A 21490-nucleotide genomic window follows, 5' to 3' on the forward strand; every position below is an offset into this window, starting at 1 on the left:
ATTCTCTATTCACAGAATAACTTCTTCTTATTTTCACTCTTCAGCATGTCTGTAAGGATTAAGAAGATTCTTATAAATACAAAGATAAATCATCTATAGAAATTTACAAAGCTCAGAAAGATCTGAATCTCATGAATACTAGTTGACTTCAGTCATAATAGAATAGTCTCAACTTATGAAGATTTCATCTGAATATTATCTGCAGTGATTATATATTCTAGAAAATTAATTCAGCAGACACTGAAGTTACACTTTATAAGTTTAATATATAGTTCTGTCTCATCTAAGGTCTTCAACACACTTTGTATATACTCAGTGTGTTCTTTCTTCTTTATGAAGTACATCATCATATTATTCAGATATATTATCACAAAGACATTCAGATATATATGAAGTATTTTATTGATGAAAGACTGAAATACTGTGAAGACATTAGTCAGATCAAAAGACATCACTAGATATTTAAACAATCTCAGTGCAGTTCTAAAGACAGTCTTTCATTCATTCTCAGACTGTATTCACAGTCATGTATATGCATTGATTATATTCAGTTGTGTGAATATAATAGCTTCTGTGAGATGATTGATTACATTCTCAATCAGAGACAGAGAGTAGCAGCTCTTTATTATCTTGAAGTTCAGGTCACAGTAGTCTACATATAATCTGAGATCTTCATTCTTCTTCTTCATGAACATCACAGAGACTTTCACAGAGGCCTGTGAAGATCAGATAAAGTCATTCTTCAGATTCTTCTTCACATAGGTCTGCAAGATCTCTGTCTCATGATGAAATAGCTTATAAATTAGTTCTCAGAAGGATTTCTGCTCTTCTATCAAATCTATTATCAGATTCTTCTCACAGTGAGAAGAAAGCTCAGCTGTCTTTACTGAGCTGAATATCTCTGCAAGGTCTCAGTATTTCTCTGATATCTGAAGCTCAGTTTTCATGACTGCAAGATTCTCAGACACTTATAAAGTCATTATATAGATAAGCTTATCTTCTCTAATTAACTCTGCAGCATCAACTGATTCTATCTTTATAAGTGAATCTATCAACACTGATCAGAAGTATAAATCTGACTCACAGACAGCTATGTGCAGATTGTGTCTTTAAAGTCATATAAGTCTCAAGTACATGTCATCTGTGATATCTGTGATAATCACAGTTTCTGTAAATCTTCTTCAGATTTCAGAGAGATCTTGCAATTCAAAGATGATTCTCATAAGTCTCTCAGCTCTCAGATCTAAGTTCTCACATCCTGCTTATTGTAAGAGCAGGTTCTCAGTCTTCATCTTTCAGCTCATTCACTCTGTGAGCTTCAGAAACATCACAGTGACCTGGGATTCTGAGTTCATCAATGCTTTTCATACTTGCAGAGCAGTAGCACTGCAGCACAGTCTCTTCTTATAAGCAAGCATTTTCATTGAGAAAGCAACAGATTCAGGTGTCAGCTTCAAGATCCTTAAGAAGGCTGTTGCTGACTCTGTTCACAACTTCTCAAACTTCTATTTTGATTTGTTCAGACAGTTTGTATGAAGATGTTCTGATTTAGAACAGATGAAGCAGAGTCTCTTTTTCTTGATCTCTCTGTTATGCACTCTATTTGTGAGAGCTTGTGAAGCTCTCTCTCTCTGCTCAGCAGTCAGATATGAATCTCTCTGTGTCTTGTCATCTTTTTCTGATAAACCTGTTCTCTGTTATTCTGACTCTTGCAGAGCTGGTCAATAATCTGCTCTCTGTGAATCTGTGACTCTTACAGTGATTCACAAGTGATGAATGAGAGTCATCAGTTTCTTCAGAGTCAAGGACTTAAAGTCTTGCTCAATGAGCTTGTTCTGTATATCTTTATTCAGTCTCTTTGTGAATATCATCATTCAGGTCTTGTTTCAGAGCTCTGTTTTCACAGATCTTAATTCACATCACAATTTCATGAAGCACTGTAAGTAGTCTTCATCAGATTCCTCATCTTTTTTTCTAATATTAATGATTACAGCTCAGGTGTTCTCTGTCTGACTTATGAAGTCTCTTAACTTGTTCTCTAGATAGATCTTGAGAACAGATCATCAGAATCTCTCATAATCATTCTCTAGATAATTCAGCCAGTTCTTGACTTCAGTGTAATAGAGGCCTGTCATTACATAGATAACAGCTTTTTCATCTTTCATATCACACAGTCAGGCTTATAAGTCAATTTCAAATACAAACTTGCAAAAGCTTTTATAGATTGTGATTTAATAGATAATCTTAAGTGATCATAGCTTGAGAAAGTTTCTTTTCAGTTTGCAGGTATTTCTGAAGATTATGTCTAGAGACTCAGTTTGAGAGTGTTTGCAGATAGTAAGCATTTCTTGTAGAAAAATAGCTTGATTCTGTAGAAGATACTCAAGAATGTTCTTCACTGAGATTGATTTGTTCATGAGTTCAGAGAGTTTCTCTGTCACAGATGTAGAGAATAGTGTTCTATGAGTGATTAATAAGTTCTCTGAGACTTCTTTTATGGAGATTATTCATGATTCAGATGACTGCTTCTGAGTGCCTGCAGTAGAGTTCACAGGGGTTGAAGCACACAAGTTTCTAGTTCTTTCAGTCATAACAGGCAGTTGCTGACTGACTGAGTTTGAAATGTAAGAATAAGTGCTTACAGGCAATTATTCAGGTGTTTGCAGCTTGACATGATATGTACTGTTAACTACTAGAAGTATTCACAGTAGGAAGATAAAATGTAGAGATTAAAATATATAATAGCATTCAAGCTGAGTTATGAATAGTATTCATGAACTCCAGTCTATATAGTTGTGTGTAGCCAAGGGCCGCTAGCCCTATTGATTACGCGAGAGATAGGAATAGAGGTAAAGGATTCGCAAGAAGCGGGATTTCTTACAAATAGACTGATATGAATCTATCATTCTGAAGAAATTCATCAGAGTGAATGTCTTTATAATATTGAACTTTACAGTTGTGAAAAGCTTCTTAATATCTGTGAATATCACAACTTCATGCATAGCAAAATCTATAATAATTTTTCCTAAGAACAGAAAAATCAGCATTAGAAAGAAAAGATGAAAAAGAAAAAGACTTATAATCTCAATACTGTTGAGAGAAGAGATGATTCTCTGATATAAATAAACAATTGTCTCATCATAAATATTTCAAACAAACATAATAATCAGCATCTGTAATCAAGCTTCAGATAGTTATGTTATACACAGTCTTTATACAATAAATTATTCTGAGAGTCAGTAAGAAGAGTAGCAGTGTACACACTGAGAAATGTGATTCATTAAGTCTATACAACATCTTCTTGAAACAGGGAGAGCTGATAATGAAAGCAGAGACAGTAAAACCAGAAGTAGCAGAAGTGAGGGTCATGAGAACAGAGGTAGCAGAAGAGGGGGAATCAGACACAGAGATAGATATAAAAGATTGAGAGAGAGTAGCAGAGAAAGAAACAGAGAAGGCAGGGAAGAATATAGAAGATCTGATCACATATGATACAGACAATTTCTTTATTATCACATTCTTCAAGTTCTCAATCAATGATTCAATACTGAGTTCACTATCATTAGCAGACATAGATCTGTCAATATGTGAAGATTCTACATGAATAAAAACAACATATCAGCATCTGCATTCATGCAAAATTGTGCCAGAAAACATGATCAGAAACCTGCTAAGAAGGAAAAGATTGAGAGTATACAAGAAGATAGAGAAGATGTGTCATTTATAATAGTATATTCTGACAATTGTTAGAACATAAACAAGTTCTGATCATGTACATTTCACAACATGTTACACTTACTGCTAACAAACTGCTCAGTATGAGCACTATAATGACACTTGTTATGAAAACAGAGAGTCATCACCAGGAACATGTACAATGTGATAGATGAACAGATAAAAAGAGTTGAACAGAAGAAGAGATAGAAATCTTGAATAAGATAGTAACATTCAATGATGATAATGATGAAGAAGATGATTGAAGAATGAGAAAAGTTAGTGAAGAAGTGATATAATATAGTGAAAGTTTCTTTATAAGAGTGTACATGAAATGCTAGCTGAATCAGAGATAGATCACATGATCATGAAACACTAGTAGCAAGCTAATCCGCATGAAGCTAGAATGTACAATATGATCATGTGAGTGTGACTGAATCTGATGAGGAAGAATGTGATTCAGAAGAACATACAACTGTCGGATAATAATGCAGCCGCTTTCAAACTACTAGCTTACAAGTGTAAAGAGGTCATAGCGGCCGCTAATTAATTTAGCATATGATATTACAATATATAAGAAGCTGGCGTACGCCTGTAATCGTACGCTGACTTAAGCATCTTTGAATCACACTATTCAGATTCTCATTTTTTGAGCCATCTGAATAAATCAGAATAGACTCTTTTATATTGATTGTAGAAATTCTCTTCAAATGCTGTTCATATTCTTTCTCTTTTGATAGTTCACTTATTTGTAAGTCTATAAGAGATTCAAGCTTTTCTCTCCAGAAAGATAACTTCTCATAATTCACTTTTTCAACATTTAAAGAAGAAAATTGATTTTTAATCAGAAAGTATAGTCTGTAAAGTTGAGAAGACATTTTCTTTGAAGAATTATTTTCATTTCAATCAAGAAATCTATTTCAATCCAGTTCATTTGCAGAGTTAATTGATGAAAATGAAGAAGAGACTCTTTCTCTGATTATATGATTTAAGCTCATCTTTATAACTCTCAGTGCATAGTTCATACAGGTCTTTTCAAATCTAATAGCAGGAGAAGGAATTGAAGCTTCAATTTCCATTACTTTAATAGAAGATGATTTGAATACTTCTAGAATTCTTCTCAAGGCTCTGTTTTGCAGACTTTGAAAGAGTTCAGTGAAATTCTCTTGATTATTTCATCAAACTTGAACTTCATAATCAGCTACTGATGTAATACAGGCTATATATAACTGTCTCATAGCCTGAAAGGATAGACCTCTCTCTGTATTTGATAGTCTGATTATGTTGTTTAATAGTCTTTCTGCTTTGACAGTTCTTTGTTGAATGTGATATTTAAAATTCAACTTGGAGTTTAATCATACTTCTAATCATTTGACATTTACACTGAGTTTAATCTCTCTATTTAAAAGAGTTAGAGATAGTTCTTTCTCATTGAATCTAGAAAAGAAATAAATTAACTCAGTTTTATTCATATTAAATTGAATTTGATTGATATCTGCTCTAATAAAGATTTCCTTTGCAGCTTCTTCAATCACTTTCAAATTTTCTTTGATAATTTTTGAGCTGTAGACTAGACCAATATCATCCACATAACTCAGAGATCGCACTATTCTCATATTTCTATTTTTGAATAGATATGCAGTGTATATTGCAAATAAAATAGATGAGATTGAAGATTCTTATGATACTTCTATTTTTATCTCAGTCTTGTCTTGTTTCATTCCATCAAAGAAAAGTTGTATGATTCTTTTAGACATAAAACAGTTAACCCATTTTATTAGAGAAAGTGGCAGTTTTAATCAGAATAGAGTCTTTTATATTAATTGTAGAAATTCTCTTCAAATGCTGTTTATATTTCTTCTCTTTAGATAGTTCACTTATTTGCACATCTATAAGAGATTCAAGCTTTTCTCTTCAGAGAGATAAGCTATATTGTAATATGATAATGAAGATATCTTACAATTATACATCTTCATGTCTAAGAAACTGAGTTCTGCTGAATGCAACTATGAGATCTATGATAAGAAACTTCTTACAATTATACACTGTCTAGAAGAATGAGACTCTGAACTCTGAAGTATCTCTGAATTTGAGATAATCACAGGTTATAAAAATCTCAAGTACTTCATAACTATTTATAAACTTATTAAATGATAGATATAATAATCTGAGTTCTTAAGCTGCTTTCATTTTATAATATACTACTGTTCTGGCAGTTAGAACTTGATGATAGATACTCTCTTATAATAAGAGCAAGATATATCATCTGATATAACAGATACTTACTGAATGAACTGAGAGCACAAGCTCTTGAATCTGAAGATATTAGTTAATTAAGATGAAACAGCTCATGATACTATACATGCTTCTCTGATTAGAACATTCTCTCTTCAAACTGCTATCAATACTGACACTGACACTGACACTGATATCTCAACTTCTTTCAAATCTACACTGAATGAATTATGATATGCAACAGCTCAAACTGATGAACTTCTTTAAACACTCACTGAAGCAGTATATTAAGAAGCACTCTGATTTCCCTCAGAACTATGTATAAGAACTGACATCTCAGAATGCTCAATTGATGATAATAACACTCTGTAATTCTATGAATGATGTTGAGTTCTCTACTCCGAACTCTTACACACTCAGATAATGCAAGAGATGCATGATTTGTATATAACTAATCACTCAGATTATAAACAATTGTATTAAATGATCTCTCAAGAGTTCTACTGATCTGAGATATTAAACAGTATCAGATGTTTTATTTGAAACTGTAACTATTATTCTTCTATCATCTTATAAAAGAACTGTAGAAAAGATCTACTAAAATCACTCAATGTCTCTGATAGAATCTGATAAGATGTGATAATTAACTTTGCTATTAATCTCTCTGAGAGTAAGAATTGTAGAAATATTCTGATTATTATAAACTGATTGAGTAAGAATATAATATTGAAATCTTGTGATATGATAAATACTGAACAAGTCACTGAAGCTTTTCTACAGAGCTTATTCTATCAGATGTATGAATTACTGAGATTCATAGTATTAAATTAAGACTGTCAATTTGTAAGTACTCTCTGAACAAGAATCTGTCAAGTTCTCAAGATTATATACTATCTGTCAACTGTCTATCACTCTGAGACTGATAATGTGTCAGAATAAATAATTCAGACTGTAAAGAATTATCTCTGTAAGTTCTGCAATCACTTATAAGATGATTAATATGATCTGTTTCCACATGCAGAGATTGCTATCAATAAATAAAATACTGTTTTAATAGACATAAGTCTGTTCTTTCTTACATATAATTATCATATAAAAGTGTTGAATCTTCTAGAGACTATACAGTTCACACTGAACTTCTGCAGTCTGATTCAGATTGCTGATAATATAGTAATGAAGCTCTGAAATGTTTGTGACTGAGCAGAGGTCTTCATAGCAACTGTGAAACAAGATTAAGAAAATTAAATTAATATTCACTGAGATTCTGCTGAACAATATAAGATAGAAGACTTGATGTGATTGAATCTTAAGACTATATAAGTCATATGTTCATCTTATACACTGAATTACTATCATATCAAGTATAAAGTGATAGAAGTTCTAGATAGTCATAACTACTATCTTGATATATTATCAGAGATTTATAATGTCTTTCATACAAGCTTACTCTGTCATACTGTCACTGATTCATTTCCTTCTCAACTGACTTTTAACTGACAGCTGTCAGGCATCATAGAAGAAGATAATGAGCTTGAGTGAGATATTAAGAATATTCTCAATGAGAGATTCTGCAGTCACAGCTGATAATATCTTATAAAATGAGTTAGTTATAATCAACTGATCTGAACTCTGAGTTCTGTGTTATTCAAAACAGTGACTCTTGATCAATGAGAACTGCTTCTGAAAGAAGAGAGTTAATGTGACGGGCTGCATCTGATCAATTATATAGACTATTTCATTACACTTCACAGATTTCAATCACTTCATTCTTGAATGTATACACTCTGATTCTTGATCATTCTCAATCACTGATTCTCAGCTGTCATGAATATATACACTCTGATTCTCAGTCATTCTCAATTGCTGATTCTCAGTCATCATGAACATGTATAGATTCTTTCACTCCGAAGCTCTACTACATACATTATCACATATATGTACAAATATTTACTTTAATCACTGATTCTCATACTTTCTCTTTCTTTTCCTTCTCTAATATTTTTCTCTTTGTTATATAAGACCTATTAATATAATACTGATCTATTCAGTATAGGCCTCTTACAATCACACTCTATAGTATACTCTTATAAATTTATTAAGATTATTCACAGATGAGTCTCAGTAAGTATCTTAAAGAGAGTTTTATCTGTACTGATATGTTTTAAGTTATTATATATAAACTCTGTAAGTGATAATCAATGCATTCAGTTATTGTAATTGTAATTGACAAAGCACTGCAGATACTGTTTCAATATACTTATTAGATATTCTATCTGATCATCTGTCTGTTAATGAAAAGCTTTGCTTAGATCTCATAAGATCTTCAGTATAGTTATCAGATCAGATCAGAACTTCTCTGTAAAGATTAATTCTCTGTCTGAGACAATATTTGCAGATAATTCATACAATCAGATTATATTACAGATAAAGATATAAGTCAAATTCTTTGACTTTAAGTTCTTATAAGTGAGTATAAAGTGTGTTATCTTGATGAAGTAATCCACTATCATCAGTACACTGTTAAAGCAGGTATTATATATATTCTTACTTTCAGAGAGACTTATAAAAGTATTCATTTCTAGCTGTTGTCAAGGTTTTCACAGAATGAGTAGAGAAGTAAGTTCTTTATATAATCTGAATCACACTATCTGTGAATTCTGATAAATAGTATAAGAATTCACTATCTTCTTTATAAGTTCTCACATCTTCAGTCAGAAGTATTTTCTTATAAGCAATTCATGAGTTCTAGTATCTATAAAATGATCTGCTAGAGAAGAGTTATGATATCTTTTAATAAGTTTAATATATAGAAACTTATTTATAAGTATATAAATTCAGCTCTCTCTTCATAAGAGATTATTTAAGTCTTCTCAATTCTTTATTTCTGCAGAGTTGATCTCTGTTATGAGTAGTTTCTGAATATACTGAGTATATTTATTCTTCAGTTACAGTTCAGACAATCTGAATACAAGATCTTATAAAGACTTATACTCTGTTTCTTCTTACATCAGGTCTTTTACAGTACTTCTCAAAGTCTGTAAATTCTTCAGATTATAGATACTCTGTTCAAGAATTCTCACAGAGATTTTCAGAGTGTTAACTCTTAGTGTTGTAGAGAGTAGTTATACAGACTTCTTCTCTCTCTTCTCTCTCTTCTCTTATGAGAAATTATAAAATAGTCTAACTAAGTTTTCAATTAAAATCAGACTTAGAATTCTCTTAATTGAAATAGTCTAATCAACTTTTCAATTCAAAAGAGTTTAATAAATCTCTCAATTGAAACAGTCTGATCAACTTTTCATTGAGTGAGAATAATAAGTTCAAAAATACACTCAGTTGATATGAAAAAAGATACTTTCTTAAATATCATTTCTGAGATTGAAATTCTGAAGAGAAGAAAGAAAGAAGAAATAGAGAAATAACAAGTTCTTGAAATACAGAAACTTGAAAAAGTAAGCAAGATTCTTGAAAAACAGTGTCTGAGTGAGATGAATGAAGAAGTTCTGCTAAATCTTCATACTCAGACTAGACAACTACAGAAGATAATCAAGTTCAAACTTGAAATTTCAAACACAGTTCAAAAAACATTGAAAATTTCTAGTACAATTACTGACTTCTCATCGTACTCTTCTTTCTCTTTTTCTACTTCTTCTTCTTCTTTGAATCAGAAGAAAACATATTCTCAAGCAGCTGAATCTGCTGTCTCTAAACCTGCTATCTCAAAACATACTCAAAATCCTGAGAAAACTGAGAAGAATAAAGCTCATACTTCTATTCATAGAAAAGTGAAGAAAAAAATGCAAAAGAAGAAAATCTTCAAATCTTCAGAAATAGAAGACTTATTCTCAAAGTCTCAAATCAGAACATCTTGCAGAGAAATAAGCTAAACTCAAATCTCATTTTCAGAATTAAAAATGAAATTAATCAGCAGTTCTTTTCTCAGTTAATGACTGATATTAAAGTTCAAAAATCAGTTATAGCTTCAATTGAGTCATTCTTCTTTGAAAACTCTATCATTCTGACTACAATGTCTGAATTCAGTGCAGAATTTCTTATTCAGAATAAGAATCTCTGAAAATCAGCAGTAGAATCTTTGTTATTATTATTATTATTATTATTCTTCAATTATAGATGTATGCAGTCAGAGACTATGACATCTACCTGAGAACTTTAGTTCTCAGGGTTTTTTCTATGTCTGTAAAGTTAACTATTATACATTCATCAATTTCAGATATGCAAAATCAGAAAATTCCAGCTCAGAATACAAAAACTGTTTACAAATTACAGTGTTTTAACATCTTTTGATACTTTGAAATCATTTGACAATATCATGACAAAAGAAAAAAGAAAAAGAACACAGTCTCAAAGATAGACACATTAAATAGATAGATAGAAAGAAATTGAAAGGAAAAGATAAAGAAAAAGATAAAGTAAAGAGAGACTATAACAAAACAAATTATTAAAAGAGAGTGTATAGCTGTTTTAACAGACTATATCTGATTAATTTCCTTCTCTTCATATTCAGATAATTCTGAATTTAGTTATTTTCTTGTAGCTGCTTGAGTTTCTGATAGAAAGTCTATTAAGTATTTAATTTCTGTCTCAGTTGAGAATAAGAATCTCATATTTAATTGATTTAGATCATACTTCTCTTTTAATCTGGCTCTGAGACTATTGTATAATGCACAGTGCATTATAATATACTCAGAATTCTCATTTGTATTGCAGAATGAGCATTCTATTGAGTCAAATCTATCATTAAATCTTTGTATATAAGATTTAAAATAGCCATGTCCTAGTTTCAGCTGTATTATAGATGAGAATATTTTCTTTTTACATTTAATTGAACAAGATTTTCACTTGAGTTTTGTTTCAAATCTTGAATAATGTATACTCTTCTTTTATTTCTGCCAGCTTTCATTTCTCTTGTCTAAACAAGATTCTTTTATTTTTCTCTTTATAAAAGATCAGAATATAATTTTTTGAATAGATCTGCTTAATTCTGCATTCTTTTTTGCAGCTGAATCAGTCAATTCATTGTCATGAATATTCATATGAGCAGGAACTTAGTGCAGATGAATTATCAGCTTTGATGTTCTTCTCTTTTGAATTTTTAAAACAGAGTTTAAGATCAGTTCAAGATTCATTTGATTATTATAAATCTGACTATTTCTAAGTCTTTTTAAAGCAGCTTGACTATCAGAGAATATTCATGTCTCTTTCAAACAATTTTCTCTTTTATAAGATTTTATTTCAATGAGTTTGAAAGCTTTCACTATTGTAAATAGTTCAGCATCAAAGACTTCACATTCAGAGCCTAGATTTCAGAAATCTGAGATAAAATTAATATTATCTTCAGTATAAGCAATGCCTGTGTCTAATCTATTTAAGTTCTCATTTTTTGAGTCATCTGAATAAATCAGAATAGAGTCTTTTATATTGATTGTAGAAATTCTCTTCAAATGCTGTTCATATTCTTTCTCTTTTAATAGTTCACTTATTTATAAGTCTATAAGAGATTCAAGCTTTTCTCTTCAGAGAGATAACTTCTCATAATCAACTTTTTCAACATTTAAAGAAGAAAATTGATTTTTAATCAGAGAGTATAGTCTGTACAGTTGAGAAGACATTTTCTTTGAAGAATTATTTTCATTTCAATCAAGAAATCTATTTCAATCCAGTTCATTTTCAGAGTTAATTGATGAAAATGAAGAAGAGACTCTTTCTCTGATTATATAATTTAAGCTCATCTTTACAACTCTCAGAGCATAGTTTATACAGGCTTTTTCAAATCTAATAGCAGAAGAAGGAATTGAAGCTTCAATTTTCATTGCTTTAATGAAAGATGATTTGAATGCTCTCAGAATTCTTCTCAAGGCTCTGTTTTACAGACTTTGAAAGAGTTCAGTGAAATTCTCTTGATTATTTCATCAAACTTAAACTTCATAATCAGCTACTGATGTAATACAGGCTATATATAACTGTCTCATAGCCTGAAAGAATAGACCTCTCTCTGTATTTAATAGTCTGATTATGTTGTTCAATAGTCTTTCTGTCTTGACAGTTCTTTGTTAAATGTGATATTTAAAATTCAACTTGAAGTTTAATCATACTTCTAATCATTTAACATTTACACTGAGTTTAATCTCTCTATTTAAAAGAGTTAGAGATAGTTCTTTCTCATTGAATCTAGAAAAGAAATGAATTAACTCAGTTTTATTTATATTAAATTGAATTTGATTGATATCTGCTCTAATAAAGATTTTCTTTGCAGCTTCTTCAATTACTTTCAAATTCTCTTTAATAGTTTTTAAGCTGTAGACTAGATCAATATCATTCATATAACTTGAAGATTGCACTATTCTCATATTTCTATTTTTGAATAGATATGCAGTGTATATTGTAAATAAAATGAGTGAGATTGAAGATCTCTGTGATACTTCTATTTTTATCTCAGTCTTATCTTATTTCATTTCATCAAAGAAGAGTTGTATAATTCTTTTAGATATAAAACAGTTAACTTATTTTATTAGATATGATTCAAAGGTTGCTTAAGCCAGCGTACGATTACAGGCGTACGCTGGCTTCTTATATTGTAATCTCGTACACTAAATTAATTAGCGTACACTATGGCCCCTTTACACTTGTACACATATGCTAGTAGTTCGGAAGCGGCCGCGTGATTATCTGACAGTCATACATTCTTCCAAATCACATCCTCTCTCATCAGATTCAGTCACGCTCACATGACCATGTTGTACACTCTAGCTTCATGCAGATTAGCTCATCACTAGTGTTTTATAATTGTGTGACCTATCTCTGATTCAGCTAGTGTTCTGTGTACACTCTCACAAAGAAACTTTCACTATATTACATCACTCATTCACTAACTTTTCTCATTCTTCAATCATCTTCTTCATCATCATCATCATTGAATGTTATCATCTCATTCAAGATTTCTATCTCTTCTTCTGTTCAACTCTTTTGATCTGTTCATCTATCACATTGTACATGTTTCTGGCAATGGCCTCTTGTTCTCACAACAAGTGTCATTGTAGTGCTCATATCAGGCAGTTCATTAGCAGTAAGTGTAACACATTGTGAAATGTGATCAGGACTTGTTTATCTTCTAATGATTGTCAGAACAATGTATTATCATGAATGATGACACATCTTCTTCATCTTCTTATACACTCTTGACTGTTTCTTCTTCTCAGTGAGTTTCTGATCATGTTTTCTGGCATAATTTTATGTGAATGCAGATGCTGATGTTTGTTTTTATTTGTGTAGAATCTTCATGTGTTGACAGATCTGTGTCTGCTGATGATAGTGAACTCAGTGTTGAATCATTGATTGAGAACTTGAAGAACATCTTAATGAAGGAATTGCTCATGTCATGTATAACTGAGTCTTCAGTGTCTCTCTCTGCCTCTTCTGCTGCTTCTTTCCCTGCTGCTCTCTCTCAATCTTCTACACTTGTCCCTGTGTCTGATTCCTCTGCTTCTGCTACCCCTGTTCCCGCGACTTCTACTTCTGCTACTCCTGGTTTTGCTGTCTCTGTCTTTCTTACTAGCTCTCCCTGTTTCAAGGAGATGTTGTGTAGGCTCAGTGAACCATGTTTCTCAGTATGTACACTTCTGTTCTTCTTGTCAATCTCTAGAATAATTTATTGTATGAAGACTGTATACAACACAACTATCTAAAGCTCAGTCACAGACACTGATTATTACATTCATTTTAAATATTTGTGATGAGACAATTATTTATTCATATCAGAGAATCACTCCCTCTTTCAACAGTGTTGAGATTGTAAGTCTTTTTCTTTTTCATCTTTTCTTTCTAATACTGATTTTTCTGTTCTTAGGAGAAATTATTATGAGTTTTACTGTGTACAAAGTCATAGTGTTCACAGATATCAAGGAACTTTTTATAACTGTAAAGTTCAATATTGCAGAGATATCTGCTCTGATGAATTTCTTCAGAATGATAGATCTGTATTAGCCTATTCTCTGATATCTGTTGTTTAACTTTGTGATGCAGACAAAAGATATCTGTGTTTTCAGAAATGAGAATGCGAATGTCATACTCTTTTACACTCACAGGTGTGAGGCTCATACACCTTGTCTGAGATGTTATTATGAGAATGAGTCATTTGCACACTGTGTTCTGCTTCCTGTATTCCTCTGTGTTCCTCTCTCTCTTTCTGAGAAGCCTTGTGCATGTTGTAATTGCATGTACAATTCTAAGGCCAGTGAGTGTTTATTTGATAATTGTTATCCCTGTTTTTGCAGTTTTGTATGCTAACAATAGTTCTTAGTTACTCTGGCGCCAGAGGTCATTTTAATTGAAGATGATAATGCTGCTGAGACTACCTTCTTTCACTCTCAAGCTTCTCTCATCACTTCTTCTCTCTTCTCTGCAGAGAAGGTCGTGTGCACACTGAGTTATAAGTGTTTGACTCTGGGTGGCTTCTGTTATTCATCTGATTCTGTGTCTTCTTCTTCTTCTGTTTCTTCTGCCTTCATTCTCTCTGCTCTGGCTTCTGGTTCTGCAGATCTCATGCTCTTCTTCAATTTCTCTATGCATATGCGTGCGCATTTCTATATTGATATTTCAGTCAATCTTGTGATCAATGATATTAATGTTGTATGCAGAGTGATAGAGGAATCAGAGACATGCATGATGTTATTGTAAGAGTGGCTTATGACTCTCAAATTTCTTGCAAATCTTGAGTTTTGAGATTTTCTTTGTTTTTGATGTTTTTCAGGTGGCATGATGTTGGAAATAGATTAAATATATAGTATATAAAAATGAATGAGATGTGTATGATAACATTTGTCTTTTATGACTGACTCTTACAGTTAATGATCAATTCATCATTTCTTTTCTTATGCTTTTTCTCTATCTGTTAGTCACTACTCTTACATGACCTCTATATGATACAGTGTTCAGTGACTAGGTTCAGCAGCTTTTAACTTTTTGTGATTCTGTCTCATATATTATACTGTCTCTCTTCACCTGCTCAGATCACTACAGTAAATGACTTATTGAAACTAATCTCATCTGATCTCTGAGTGTCTTCAGAGGTTGAGATGGCTTGATCTCACATGTTTGCAGATGTTTCAGATAGTTTGTTCTCTGTGATCTTCATGATTGAACTGATGTAAACAGTTAAATTTAACTCTGAATTTCTTTTTCTTCTGTGATCTGACTCATATGCAAGTCTGCTGCTTTGAGACTGCTCTTTACTGTGTTGCATCTGCTATCTGTGATATGTTATTATATGATTAACTACAGTCTTATCACTTATTGAAGTGTGGTGTTTGTCTGATTTCTTCATTTCTTCTCATTCTTTTCTTATAATCATGAAAAGATTGAAATAAGTGAGATCATCTGATTTGTAAGTGTCTATGATTTCTCTTACTTCATGAGGCTTTTCAATTGTAAGTCTCTTCTTTTTCAACACTGATGATAGTGCTGTAAATGATTATAATCTGCTTAAGTCTTGCATCTTTGCTTTCACAAGTTATAAATCATTGATTAAGTTGTGTAAGATCTGTCTCTCTGATTCTTTCAATGTATATGTTCTCAGAGAATGTGATTTGAGTATCTTATATGACTCAAATCACCTAGGTTGGAACTTCTCAGAACTCTCATTGTGTATGAGAATTCATGTTCTTATCTTGAGACTTGATTTCTTAACAAGTGAGTCTCATATTCTTTTCAATTGAATTGCTCAGTTCAGGAGTAACTTATTAGCTTTTGCACGTGTGTGGCTGATCTCTTTCAATCTTGGTTCCGTGTCTGTGACTGTTGCATCTGCAACTGCTACTGTTGCATCTGTAACTGCTCTCTCCTTCATCTTTTTCAAAGCATCTTCCGGGATGCGCGGATGCAATTCATACAACAGGTAGAATGGTGAACACTTGAAGACTGCATGCTGTTGAATCCGTGTGGTCAATAGCGTCTGTCTGAGATATTCATCTCATAGTCTTGTAGGCTTACTCACTAGATATTTTATCAGCATATTGCTCAAGATTTCATTCAAGCATTCTATCTTTCTGTTTGTTTATGAATGATATGATGTTGTTCTATAATATCTTGTCTGTAACTGGCTCATGAAATGCCTCATCACTTCTCCTATGAGATTTGCACTGTTATCAGTTAGAATCTCACATGGCATTTCATAGTTGATATAGATCTCATTGTGTAGAAACTTTGCTATTATCTTCTCTGTTATCTCTGAAACTGCTTTCACAACTGGCCAGCCAGTAGTGTAATCAATAGCAGTGATTATTCATCAATTTTCATTTGACATTCACAGTAATATGTCTATGAGATTCATCTCTCATTGTTCAAACAGTTATATTGTACACTTCATCTGATATTGTACTTTCTTGTGTTCTAATTCTTTCTTAGATTCTTTTGCAACCTGGCAATTCGGGCACTTATGAGTGTACACCTGAATGTCCTCAGCCATGCTTGGCCAGTATACTCTTGATTTGAGTACACTCATGAGTTCAGGGCTTTCTAAGTGGCTGAATTCCTTGTGCATGCGAGTCATTAAGTTGTGTCTAAATGAAGGTTCTAGATAGGGAGCTTCTGTGTATCCTAGATTGTGATAAAGCACAATGTTGTTTTCATTTCTCAATTTTCTCAGCTTGAAGTTCAGAAGCATCTCTTCTACTACTTTCATAAGACACTTGTCATCTGACATCTTGCCATTCTCCAAGTGAGAGATCATGGTGTTCACTCATTCTGATTTCTTGCATCTTCTCAGTGTGTTTAATGTGAATGTCCCTTGTGCCTGGTTTGCAGGACTCTCACTCATGAAATCAGGTCTGTGACTGATTGTGTTCAGCATCACTGTGTTCAATTCCTTTCAGTATTTGATATGAAGATTATACACTTGAAACTCTGAGATTCAATGTGCTAAACATTTGAAAGGTTTTATTGTTAATTATAGATAGATGAGGCTTTCATGATCTGTGATCATTGTTGTCATATGCCTGTTGTTGATATATCTATCCCACAACACCAGCATGTGCTTGATTGCTAGCAATTTCTTTTCATGCACTGAGTAATTGAGCTCAGCGCCTGATAGTTTTCTACCATCATATGTCATCAGGTGTAGCTTGCTGTTCTTACTCATCTGTAGAAGAGTATCTCTGATAGCTCATTTGAATGTGTCTGTCTTAATGTAGAAAGGTTTATTATGATCTGATTGAATAAGCACTGAGAATGTTGTTACACATTTCCTCAGTGTGAGAAAAGCCTCTTCACACACAGTATTTCAGATGATTGAATGAAACTTCTTCTTTCACAGATTTGCATCTGTTTCTCTTAAGAGATCTGAGAGTGATGCAGATATTCATGTGAAATTCTTGATGAATCTGCAGTAATATGAGATCAACTTAAGAAACTATTGTACATGATGTATGTTTCTCAGCTGCAGTTAATTCACTATAACATTCAATTTCTCTGAGATGAGATGTATACAGTTATCACTCACTATATGTCTCACAAACTTCAACTCTTCTGTTTCAAACACACACTTGATTGATTTGATGTAGAGCTTATACTCTGCCAGAGTTGTAAGCACTTCATTGAGATGCTTCAGATGTTCATTGTATGAGTTTGAAAAGACTAGAATGTCATTGAGATATACAAGATATGAGGTTTCATTCTGTTTATGAAGGATTGTATTCATCATTATTTAAAAGATGATGAGTGCATTTGTCAGACTGAATGACATTACTAGGAATTTGAACTTCTCTCATTGTATATTAAATATGATTCACAGAACTGACAGTTTGTCTACACAGATCTGCCAGTATTCTGAGAGAAGATTGATCTTTGATAGATATTGAGTGTTTTCAACTGTATTCAACTATTGTTGAATCTGTAGTAGTGAATATTCATTCTTGATTGTAAGCTTGTTAAGTGCTTGATAATTGATACACATTCATCACTCTTCATCTGCCTTTTTCATGAATAGAACTGAAAAGCCTCACACACTTGATGAGGATTGTATGAGACTATGTTCTAGAAGGTCTGTGATCTGACACTTCTGTTCTTCAAGATGCATTTGTGACAGAGAGTATGCATTCTGATTGACTGATTTTGTGTCCCCTGTGTCAATCTCATGTACAAATCCTTGTTCTGGCAGCAATTCCAGTGAAAGATCTGTTTGAAAGACCTTTTCATACTTCTTCAGAAGCTTCTTCATACACTTATCCTCTCATATATCTTTTATCTTGGTTTCCTCTGCTTCTGGGTCCTGTATAACATATAGAATGCTTTTAAATGAGATCTTGTGAATTGTTCTCTTTACTTGTTAATGTGTAAGCAGATTTAACTCTTCTATATCAGAGATGTGAAATGTCCTTCTCATATCAGTTGATAGAATTGTATGAACCATTTTCTTTCTATCAGTCAACTGCATATGGCATGTACATCATTGAATCTGCAGATTGAACCTTTGAAATCAATCAAGTCTGAGAATAAGGTTGTATTTCATGTTCTGCAGCTCTCACACTCAAATATAGCAAGATCATTCTCTGAAGTGCAAGAGAACTCTTACTTTTGCAGATGATATTAAATATCAGTTATCAGATAATCTTATATGTTGAAGATTCTTCACTCAGCAGATCTCTTTCAATCTTTGAATTATATAATTATTAATATATTATGTTGAAGCTTCTGTATTCACTAACACTTTTGCAGTCATCTCTTGATTTTTATTCAAGTGCCTCTTATACATTAACATTTCAGGTCTTAAGGCATTGAGATGAGTGTTCACTTCATCCTCATCTGCATCTCAGTCAGAAGCCTGCTTCTTCTTTACATTTGCAGGATTCAGAGAGTCATCTAACACAGACATCTCTTTCACTTTGAAGACTTTTCATAGAATATCAGTGAGTGTTTCTGAGCTCACTGATCCTGCTAGTTTTTTGACTGTGCATGCTGAGTGCAATCTTTTACATCATGATTTTGATGTCTGCAGTTGAAACAAGCTCAATACTTGCAATATCAAGATTTTCACTCAGGGAATCTCTTTTTCAGAGAATTTAACACTTTAGTAATAACATTCAGATCTAGATTCATTGTGTCCAGGTGTATAACTTGTGTTGTAGAAGTCTGATTACTCATTCTTCACTGAGACATACTCAATTGCAGTATTTTCTGTTACAATTGACTCACTTGTTCCTGTATAATGAGAATGTTGTATACTTTCTTCACTGTGCCTGGCTGTGAGATTAAGCATTTTCATTCCACTCTCAACTCAGATGTAAGACCATGAATGAAGATCTGTAAATAGAAAGATGTTGAAAGCTCTTTATTCAATATAAGATAGTGTAAGCTGAAGTGTGTGAAGTATGATGTAAGATTACTCACTTATCTACACTCAGTGAAGTATTCATAACACTTGTCTCACACATTCACTTTCTCAAAGTTGTGCAAGATTCACTTGAAAAACTCATTTCATATTTATAAGAATGAATATTGCTTCAGATCTGTGAGATTCATCTTTTCATCAGTCATCTATAATGACTTCACTTTTTCATATAGAAATGTGACAGATCTTAAGACTTGTTGAAATTCTGTTAACTGTCTGTCTGTGAGTTCATGTTTGATCTGATAATATAATTGTATCTGACTTAGCCAGCTGATTGCAGCATCATTTTTTCAGTCACTATTAAAGCTTGATAGCTTCAGCAGATCTTCTGACTTGATATATCTCATGCTCAGATTCTCATTCTGCACAGTGATCTCTGATAATGTATATGCTTCTGAAGAGGTTGTGAATGATTGTAATGAGATCTTCAGGTTCAGTGTAGTCATCTATCTGTGTAAATGTTCAATCTCCTGCTGCAGGCCTAAGATCTGGTTTTCTCTATTCTTATTAATGATGATGATTGCATCAGTGAAGCTCTTCATAGTGAATGCTTAGTCTGCAGTGAATGCCAATTATTGTTTAGCCTTCACCTCAGCCTGTCACTGTGTACACAAGGCCTTGATCTTGTTTAGAATTCTTGTATGTATACAGAGCTTTAATTTCAGTTCAGTGATCTCAGCTGCTTTTTTTACTGTTTCAAGTAAACTCTCTGAAAGGTTCTGCATATCTTTCAGTTCAGATAGCAGAGAAGAATGTTGTTCATATCAGCTAGAAGAGATATTCATTTCAGTGATTTCTCATTGATTGTATAATGTCTATCATTATCACTGTATCATTATATTGCTATATCACTGTATCATTATATCACTATATCATTATATTGCTATATTGCTCTGTTATCATTGTACGACTCTGGTGATGATCACCCCCTCTTTTATCCTTCTTTTGGGTAGGGAGCAGACTCCTTTGAATCTGGTTCATCACTCTCATCTTCTTTCTCACACCTCATTCATTCACATCTCATATGTGGCATTCACCTGGACATGGAGTTTTCCCTCAACAAGTGAAGCAGTATCAATCAGATGCTCTTTCACTCATCACTCTTCATATGCTATCTTTTGAGATGTTCTAGGACCACACTGGCATGATAACTACAAATTGCTTTGTAGATGGAATTATCACACTCTGAAGGAGCCTGCACTTCTCACTGGTTTTTAGACATGCTATCAGATGTGATTCAAAGGTTGCTTAAGCCAGCATATAATTACAGGTGTATGCCGGCTTCTTATATTGTAATCTCATACACTAAATTAATTAGTGTACGCTATGGCCCCTTTACACTTGTACGCGTACGCTAGTAGTTCGGAAGCGGCCGCGTGATTATCCGACGGTCGTACGTTCTTCCGAACCACATAGAGAATGTGACAGTTTTAATATCTTCAATGTCTGAATTAACTTTGACTTTGAATCATAATCAAATGCTTCTTTTATATTAATAAAAACTGCAGTTGAGATCAGACTCTCATACTTTGCTATTTGAATATTATGAATAACTGAGAGAACAGTGTCAATTGCAGAACACTGTTTTCTATCTCTCATTTATTCACTGAATAAAAGAGAATCATCTATAGAGCTTATAAAAGATAGTTAAGTAGCTATTATCTTTTCTAAAACCTTTTCTAAACAGTTTAATAGAGATATTACTCTATATAACTTAGAAATTGAAGTTTTTCTATTAGGTTTTACAAGAATCACTTCAGTGACTTCTCTTCAGTATTCAGAATGATATTCATTTTTCAAGAGATTGAAAAAGAGGTCAAAATATTCATTCTTTAAGTAGGAATATATATTTTGAATAATCAAGTGATTAATTGAATCAGGATCTGCAGCAGTTTTAACAGAACTTGAGAAGATAGCTGACTCTAATTCATCTTATGTAAGATCAGGCCATTCTCAGTCATTTTCATCAATGTAGTTGAGAAGTAATATATTCTCTTTCTCTGAATCTGAATCTGAATCTGGTGAGTTCTGAAAGAGAATTCTTATGAAAGCTTGACATTTTTTCTTAAAAGAGTTTGCTGTATATGATTCATTCTGAAACTCATATTCTAAGACTGGAAGTTTTGCTACACTTCTTGTTTT

General features: G+C 32.6%; 1 protein-coding gene across 1 annotated transcript; it reads left to right on the forward strand.

Annotated features, from left to right (window-relative positions):
• Positions 1–13564: 13564 nt before the first annotated feature.
• Positions 13565–14643, forward strand: BDCG_16826 (uncharacterized protein; the record flags this gene model as incomplete). Its single annotated transcript, XM_045426021.1, has 2 exons — positions 13565–13574; positions 14267–14643. The coding sequence occupies 2 exons, from the start codon at positions 13565–13567 to the stop codon at positions 14641–14643; spliced, it is 387 nt and encodes a 128-aa protein (XP_045280701.1).
• Positions 14644–21490: the final 6847 nt, after the last annotated feature.

Source organism: Blastomyces dermatitidis, assembly GCF_000003525.1.
Source record: "Blastomyces dermatitidis ER-3 genomic scaffold supercont1.4, whole genome shotgun sequence".
Classification (NCBI taxonomy): Eukaryota; Fungi; Ascomycota; class Eurotiomycetes; order Onygenales; family Ajellomycetaceae; genus Blastomyces; species Blastomyces dermatitidis.